An 8,063-nucleotide genomic window follows, 5' to 3' on the forward strand; every position below is an offset into this window, starting at 1 on the left:
TATGTAGTTGTCTTTTAAATAAGACAGGAGAAAGAAGAGTTACAAACAGAAATACATTTATGCTGTGAGAAACCAGCTGTTAATTTTATTGACAACACCTTACCCAGGATCACTTGCTTCTCTCTTGCTGCTTTCAAGAGTCTCTCTTGGTCTTTGACTTTCGAGAGTTCACTTATGACATGTCTAGGTGTTTGAGTTTATCCTACCTGGAGTTTGTTGGGCTTCTTGGATGTGCAGCTTAATGCATTTCATCAAACTTGGGAAGTTTTTGGCCTTCTCTGATACCACTCCAGCTGGGGAGCGGGGTGGGGCACCTCATTTTAGCTTGGCAAGGGTGGAAGTCTAGGCTCCCTACTCAGCCTTTGCTGGCACAGGTGGTGGTGGTGCTATCAATTTTCCTGCAGTGTTTGGTGGGAGTAGAGTGGTTACTGTCTAAAAGTTTTCTGTCTTCTTAGCCTGTCCCTTTCCTGGCTCTGTGGCTTGAGAGAGCAGGCCTTTTGGGGAAGCTGTTTGGTCTGCACCCATTGGCAATTCCAGGTTGCCAGCTTCTTAAGCTCTAAATTTGAGAGATATGATGCAAAAGGATACCCAGCAAACCCATCACTCTGTCATTCCTTGGGCCCTGAGCCACCCAGCCAGTCTGCCTTTTTCTCTCCACCTTGTAGAGTCATTTGAGTTTTTCTCAGTTGTGATTTGTTGAAAGAATAGAGAAGAGTAAACCTACCCCATCTTCCTGGAAGTGGAAGGTGACTATACCTCCTTTCAAAACGGACTTCTTCACGGCCACCTCATCTTGTTCCATTTCTGCCTCCCCTCTCCCCCACCCACAACATCTGTTCTTTTCACAAATGTTATTCCTTCCTTGTTTGCAAAGAGGATGCTAAATATGCTTACTTTAAAGTCTTTTTTCAGACTGTTCTATTATTTTAATTTCATCTGGAGTTAATTCATATTATGATAATTGATTTTGTTGGCCATTATTCTTAGCATTAGATGTTTTCATGGGCTTCAGAGTTTTTATTTTTAGGCTCATTTTTGGGTAAAAATCAGTCTTTCACTTTCTTTCTCTGTCTGTGTACTCAACCCTCCTCCCCCTTTGACATTCCCTCCCCACCCCAGCAGTTTGGGGCTGCACCAGTGATATGAGGCATGAGTGAACCGGACTCTGTCAGAGGCCTACCTGAGGAGCACAGGTGGCTGCCAACGGTTCAGTCTCCTTGAAGACCATGTCCTGCAAAGACTGGCATGGTGGTGGGTGTCCTCTCTCTCCAGCCATGCCTCAGCCTAGAACCGACCTTTCAGAAGCAGCTCAGCAAGGTCAAGCAGGAAAGCCATCCAGATCCTAAGTCCGAATAGTTCACACCCTTTGGCCCAGTAGTTCCACTCCTTGGCGTGTACCCCGGAGAATACAGCATAGACAGGGGCTGGGATTTATATATAAGTGTGGTTCATAAAACTTGCACATGGAAAATGCGGTAGAGATTTATCAAAAGGAGCATGGTTAAAAGAATTGCGGTACACGATTTTAGTGTACCACTAGGCAATTTAAAATTGAAAATCATGCATCTTTAACGGGAAAATGTTCAAATTTCAGTGTGTCATTAAGGTTACAAAATAGTTCGTAAGGTACAAAAATTAACATTTTGTGATAAGATATATCATAGAAAAATGACTAGATGGAGCTATAGAAATAGTACTATGTGCTCCCTCCAAGTGGACCGACTCTGAGTGATTTAAAGGGTTTTTTCCTAAGACTTTTGCAACACCAAAATTTGCTACGAGTATATACTACATTGAATTTGTATTCCAGTCACAATAGGAAAAGCAAGCTTCCTTTTAAAAAAATCATTGTAATATATACAAAAGGAGCGTTGCAAGCAGTGCTGGGAATAATCAGAAAAACAAGGAAGGCGCCCAGCGAAATAATAACATAACAGTATCCACGGTCATCGCTGATTGGCTGCTGAGGAAGGACGCGCAGCAGGTGCCCGGGAGGCGGGGCTGCGCTGGAGGGGGCGGGGCCGCGCACGCCACTTCCGGGGCGGGACCTCGGCCGCCGCGCGCGCGCTGGAGCGGGCGTCTCCATGGCAGCCGGCGGGGCCCGCGCGAGTCCGCCCCGCCCCCGCCGCGCCCCCGGCCCCGCCGCCGCCCCGCTCGGCCCGCCCCCCGCCGCCGGCCTGACCTGACCGGGAAGCAGTTCCGGCGGGCCGCCGCCGCCGTGACGCATCGGCCGCCGCGTCCCCCGCTCGGGCCATCTTGGTGGCGGCCGGCGCGGCAGACGGAGCCGCGGAGCCAGCGCGGAGAGCCAGGTACACGCGCGCCCCGGGCCCGGCGCCGTCGCGGGGGCGGCCGCCCTTTGTTCTGCCCGGTGGGCGCCCTCCCCTGACCCCCAGCTCGGCCTCCCGCGCCGCGTCCCCCTCCTCCCGGCCCCTTCCTGCGATCGAAACCCTCGTAAAAACCTTTTTTTTAAATCCTTCAGGGCCCGGGACCATCCAGCCTCCCGCGCAGCCGCCTGGGCCTGGAGAGGGCCGCGATAGAGGAGCGCATCCCGGAGTCCAGGGGCCCAGCGGCCTGCACCGCCTGCTGCCCCGGCCGCGCTGCCCTCTCTCTGGTCCCCTCGGAGCCCGCTCTCTCCCTGATCCCTGCTCGGGCCTCCCCGGTTCCAGCATCGCAGGTGCTCCGCTCGGGGCTTCCCATACCCGCCCCTCGCGCCCCGTCCGTCTCAGTCTTTGGCTGACCTCTGGCCAACATGGTCCAACCCCAGACCTCCAAAGCCGAATCCCCGGCCCCTGCGGCCTCGGCCAGTGCCCAGGTAGATGACGTCATCGACACCCTGACCTCCCTGCGCCTCACCAACTCTGCCCTCCGGCGGGAGGCCTCCACCCTGCGGGCCGAAAAGGCCAATCTCACCAACATGCTGGAGAGCGTGATGGCCGAGCTGACCCTGTTACGCACCCGGGCTCGGATTCCGGGGGCGCTTCAGATCACGCCGCCCATCTCGGCCATCACCTCCAACGGGAGCCGACCCATGACCACACCTCCGACCTCTCTGCCCGAACCGTTTTCCGGAGACCCCGGCCAGCTGGCGGGGTTCCTGATGCAGATGGACAGGTTTATGATCTTCCAGGCCTCCCGCTTCCCGGGTGAGGCCGAGCGAGTGGCGTTCCTGGTGTCCCGGCTGACGGGGGAGGCGGAGAAGTGGGCCATCCCCCACATGCAGCCTGACAGCCCCTTGCGCAACAACTATCAGGGCTTCCTGGCCGAGTTGCGTCGAACCTACAAGTCCCCTCTCCGGCACGCACGGCGCGCCCAAATCAGGAAGACTTCTGCCTCGAATCGGGCTGTGCGCGAACGGCAGATGCTGTGCCGCCAGCTGGCCGCCACGGGCACCGGGCCCTGCCCCGTGCACCCCGCCTCCAGCGGGACGAGTCCAGCTCCCACCCTGCCCACCCGAGCGCGGAACCTTTAAGAATCGGCCGCCACCCTGGTCGCATCTGCAGCCACCCAGGTAGCATACACCCTCTGCTGCGTAGAAGAAACGTGCGTGCGACAGCATCGCTGCTGTTTGAAGACGTCCCTTCCTGCCTCTCCACACCTGTTCCCTAAGGAGATCTTCCTTCCTGGCTCTTGGGCGCCCTGTTACCCACCTTGCTTCCTAGTGTACTACCAGCTTCGTACCTGCACCGCGGCGCAGGTCTCCCCTCTCTTGCCTGCAGCCCCAGCTCCTCTGGTGACCACAGCTCTGCTATTTGGTCACAGCGACTCCACGGCACCCTGCGGACCACTGGGGCTGACCTCTCCCGGCGTGACCAGGGTCGTGGCAGCTCCTACTCCACCCTCTGCTGGCCCCCACAGCAGCTCCCTGCCTGCTTGCCGAGACCTCACGGATGACAGACAGAAGCAGCTTTGGCCAGGCTGGTGGCTTGGTGTGGGTACCTGGAGTGGGGTCTGGCTTCCTGCCCATAAGTGATCACCTGCCCTGCCAGGGCCCAGCGTTGCAGGCAGGGGCCTCGTCCCTGCTGTCAGTAGCCAGGTGACCCCTGCTGGGGGTGTGGTTCCAGCATTTCTGGGGGCAGGTTCACTCTGCACATAAACACGCAGTCATTATGGCCGTTGCTGCCCCTGGGAAAGACCGATATCGCGGCTAACAGGAGGAGCCCCTGGAACGTGCACCTCCATTAGCGCCTGGCTGTAGCTGCCAGTGTTCCGATGGCACCAGGAATTTGGGGGACTCTGGAACTCACCTGCTAGAGAGGGTCGTTGTGACTGTGGACACTGGGCAGTTGCATCAAGGCCCGACAGGCAGCACGTCCCTGCACGTCCATGCCTCAGGCCACTGCAGGCTGGGGGCGACGCTCGTGGCCCACTTTGCTGCCCTGCACCTCCAGTGGGCCTCACCCCAGCTGCCAGTGTGCAGTCTCCCCCTCTTTGTCCCTTGGTGGTGGGCCTTGTCTAGCTTGAGCCTCATTCCCTTCTCCATTCAGGTGACGTGTGGCCTTCGCCTCCACCCTTTCAGCCACCCACACCGTCTCTGCGTCTCTGGAGCTCCGTGGAGCCTGCCTCCCCATGTCTGGGCTGGCCCTCAGGTTCCAGGCTTGGTCCGAGAAGCCCTGGGCTCTGACGGCTGGAGAGCCAGCTCCTCTGGGCCGCAGCATTAGCGCTTGAGGCGGGCGGTGTCTGCCTCTGGCAACCCCACCCAGGGCCTTGGCACGTTTGTAAAGGAGAAGGGCTGCAGGCTGCCTCGGTCCTAATGTGGTGCCACTGCAGAGCTGGCACTCGTGTTCTAATTCTGAGGGACAGAGCTGTACCTCCTGGGGTTGTGTGGCCTCGTGCCTCCTCGCGGGGCCCACCCAGAGGTCACTTTCTTGGTGAGACTGGGCCAGGCCCTTTGGAGCAGTGACGCCCCGCCATCTTTTAGTGCCAAAGGGAGTGCAGTTACGGGGCCGCCTGGACCGCGGGGCATGGGCGCTCTTGCCCTGCTTCACCTGCCCACTCTGGGTGGTCCTGGCTTGACTGGAGAACCACGGCCTCCGCGCCCACCCAAAGACCTGTGTCTTGGGATACCCGGAGCTTGGGTCCTGGGGCCCATCCTCTTCCTCAGAGTTTTGACGATGCTGGGAAGTGACTGCGTTCCTGAAGCAACTGCTGCCTCGCAAGGTCAAGGGCATTCAGTGGTTGCTGGGGGTCGTGGACCACTGCCACCTGCTCATTGTACTCTGTTAGCCCAATTGCCCTGCTCAACAACTGCCTGAATACAGGCTTCAGGCCCCCTGGATTCCAGCTGAGGCTGTTCAGGTGGGACCATGGTGCTCATTAAGCATGAATGTGGAGGACACACGGTGGGGCCACCATTCTGGGGGTGGGACCTCTGATGGGGGGTGTGCAGATCGCTTTCTCTGTGCTCAGTCGTCTTCTGTCTGCCTGCAGATGAAGGGGTACAGTGGCACCTGGGGAGAAGGAGGCCGGTGGGGGGTCACAGACACCTTGAAGGTTTCCATGGGGTGCAGCCCAGCCAGGGCAGAGACCCTGCATGGGACGGCAGGATCTGCCACCCGCCAGCCCTGGGTCGGCCCGGGTGGTTTTGGGACCTGCCGTGTTTGTGGTGTTAGGCGCTCCTTTCAGCTGTGCGGCTCGTCCCAGGGCCAGAGCCGCCGGGGCCGAGGCCGGCCATGCCCACCCCTTTGCGCCTGGGATGTGCCCAGTCGAGGCTGCCACTCGCTTCGTTTGTCTCGGTGATGTGGCTGCGTTCCACCTGTTGGTGCTGGCGTTCGTGGCCTTAGGACTGGTGCTGTTGCACATCTGCGACCTTGACAGCTCCCTGCAACGTTGGAAACGAGCACGTGAGAGAGGCTCAGGGTAGCCCTGCACTGCCCTCGGGGGAAGCTCCACACTGGGCGCCCTCTGTGGCTCTGCTGGAAGACACCTGGTCCCCTGCCACAGAGGATGGGATCAAGCTCCTGCAGCCCGGAGCTGGACCATGTGACTGGGAGGGTCGCACGCAGACGGAGGTGGGGGGTATAACTTTCATTGTTGTACATTTTGGGCTATAACTTCTCTACGTCCAAGGGGACAGGCGTTGCTTTGTAAAAGGGACAGGCAGTGTTGATGGTGCATGGGAGGGGAGCTTATGTTTTCGTGGTGTGGACACTATTTGGCTTCCATTGTGACTGCTCTCTGGTCTGTGTGGCGCTCCCTCTGGTAAGTAAGCTTCCTTGTTGACGGTGTCGTTGGAGGTGAGAATAGAGTAAGTGCTGCTTCTTGGCCTAACAGAGGGGCCTTGGCGTTAATGTCCTGAAGCATTTCGGTGACGTCTAGGGAAAGGCAAAGACCCGTTTCGTGGGCCCCAGGTGAATATGTGATGAGTGAGTAACGATGAGACGAGCAGAAACACCCCGTCAAGGGCAGGTGAGGCTTTCCTGATGCACCAGCCTCTGCTGTCAGGGCCACAGGACCCCGCTGGAGCCGCACTCCAGGTGGTCAGGCCTCTAGGAGGACAGACACGTGGGGAGGGTGGGCGTGGACTTAGCTTCCCTTAAGGGAGCCAGCAGCAGCTGGGACGCTACCAGGTGGGGCTCTGTGTGGGAAGGGGGAGATCCTGGTGGAGGTCCCTGCCGTCTCCCTCCAGCGCTGTATGACCAAGGTCGCCTCCTGCACAGGAAGCGGTAGGTCCAGGGCTCAGAGGTGAAGACCCAGGTGGGGCTCCGCAAGGAGGTGGAGAGCAGGCTGTTGGGGACACAGCAGAAACTTGCAGCATAGGGAGAAGACGGGTTTAGGGCAGGTCCGTCATGCACTGTGAGTGAGCGAGCTGCGGTCTCCCGTGTCACCCCTCAGGGTCCCAGCACGGGGCATGGTGGCGGTTGACACAGCACGCACGCAATAGAGAAGATGGGAGGGACCCCAGTCCTCACCGCGATGTCACTATCTCCTTTCTGTAAACAAGTCACAACCCACCAGGTCGTTTCATCATCAAAGCAAAGCTACACATTATAGAAATTTTGGAAAATAAAGAAGAAAGAGAAAAAAGTAAAAACTTAACATTTCTGTGTCTCATTCCAGGCTGCCCCGCCCCATCAGGGCTTCTCTTTTTGGTCCAGCGTAGTTGTAGTCCTGTACCGAGAGCACGGGCACTCCCCGTTGCGGCTGGCTGTTCTTCGGATGGCTGTGTGCCCCTGCGGCAGTCGTGCCAGTGGTGGGCACCAGTGCTGTTGCTCATTTCTCACTGTCACAAATCGATGGATATCTTCGTGCACAAATCTTTTTCCCAATGTCGAGTTTTATTTCCTTAGGGTGGATTCCCAGAGGTGGGGTTATTGAATTAAAGAATATGAAAACCTTTGAGGCTCTTATTACCTATTGACGAAATGGTTTCCAGAAACCTTTGTATCCACTTACACTGCCACCAGCAAAGACAGATGTGCCCGTTTTACCATCTTGCCAGCACTGAGTGTTATCATCTCGCTAAGTATTTGCTGATCTGATAATGAAAAAATAGCAGGTTTCAGTTTGCATTTCTTTGGTTTCCAGCAGAGATGAACATCTTCATGTGAAGCAGTGTGTTTCCTCTTTTGTGGGTGTTGGTGTCCTTTGCTCTTATCTACTGGGGTCTGATAAATTTGTATGAGCTCGTTGTATATTAAAGATATTAACCTGTCGTGTGTCATATTTGCTGCACATGTTTCCAGCTTTTACTTTTTTATGTGTGTTTTAACTTACTGAAACTTTGACTCGTACGTAGCTGATCTGTTCCCCACTGGGCACTGTGCCCACGAGGCCGTGACACGAGGTGGCACATCTCTGTCCTTCCTGTTCACGGCTGTGTCATTGCACCTGTGGCGAGTGCCTGGCACACATCTGTCAGATGGTAGCTCGAGCGGGTGTGCTGGTGCTGGGGCCCATGGGCGGCCGCCACAGGCTCTGCTGGAGGGCTGAGGGGCTGGAGCCGCCCTCCAGCCTTTGGTCTCCGAATCCCTCTGTACCTTTGTTACAAATCATTGAGAGCCCCAAAGAGCTTCTGCCTATGTGGGTTTTATAAATGTTTACCATATTATAAATTAAAATAGAGA

The 8,063-nt window shown here is 56.8% G+C and overlaps 1 protein-coding gene across 1 annotated transcript; it reads left to right on the forward strand.

The window, feature by feature from the left end:
* The first annotated feature begins 2,156 nt into the window (after window positions 1-2,156).
* On the forward strand, window positions 2,157-7,657 carry RTL6 (retrotransposon Gag like 6). Its single transcript, XM_014864429.3, has 2 exons — window positions 2,157-2,309; window positions 2,480-7,657. Exon 2 carries the CDS (start codon window positions 2,750-2,752, stop codon window positions 3,467-3,469), a length of 720 nt encoding a protein of 239 aa, XP_014719915.1. The 5' UTR covers window positions 2,157-2,309; window positions 2,480-2,749; the 3' UTR covers window positions 3,470-7,657.
* The last annotated feature ends 406 nt before the right edge of the window (window positions 7,658-8,063 follow it).

The sequence above is a fragment of the Equus asinus genome, chromosome 4, assembly GCF_041296235.1.
Source record: "Equus asinus isolate D_3611 breed Donkey chromosome 4, EquAss-T2T_v2, whole genome shotgun sequence".
NCBI lineage: Eukaryota > Metazoa > Chordata > Mammalia > Perissodactyla > Equidae > Equus > Equus asinus.

Excerpts from the sequence above, each read along its gene's own strand:
- RTL6 (XM_014864429.3), top strand. The coding sequence starts at position 2,750 with ATGGTCCAACCCCAGACCTCCAAAGCCGAATCCCCGGCCCCTGCGGCC.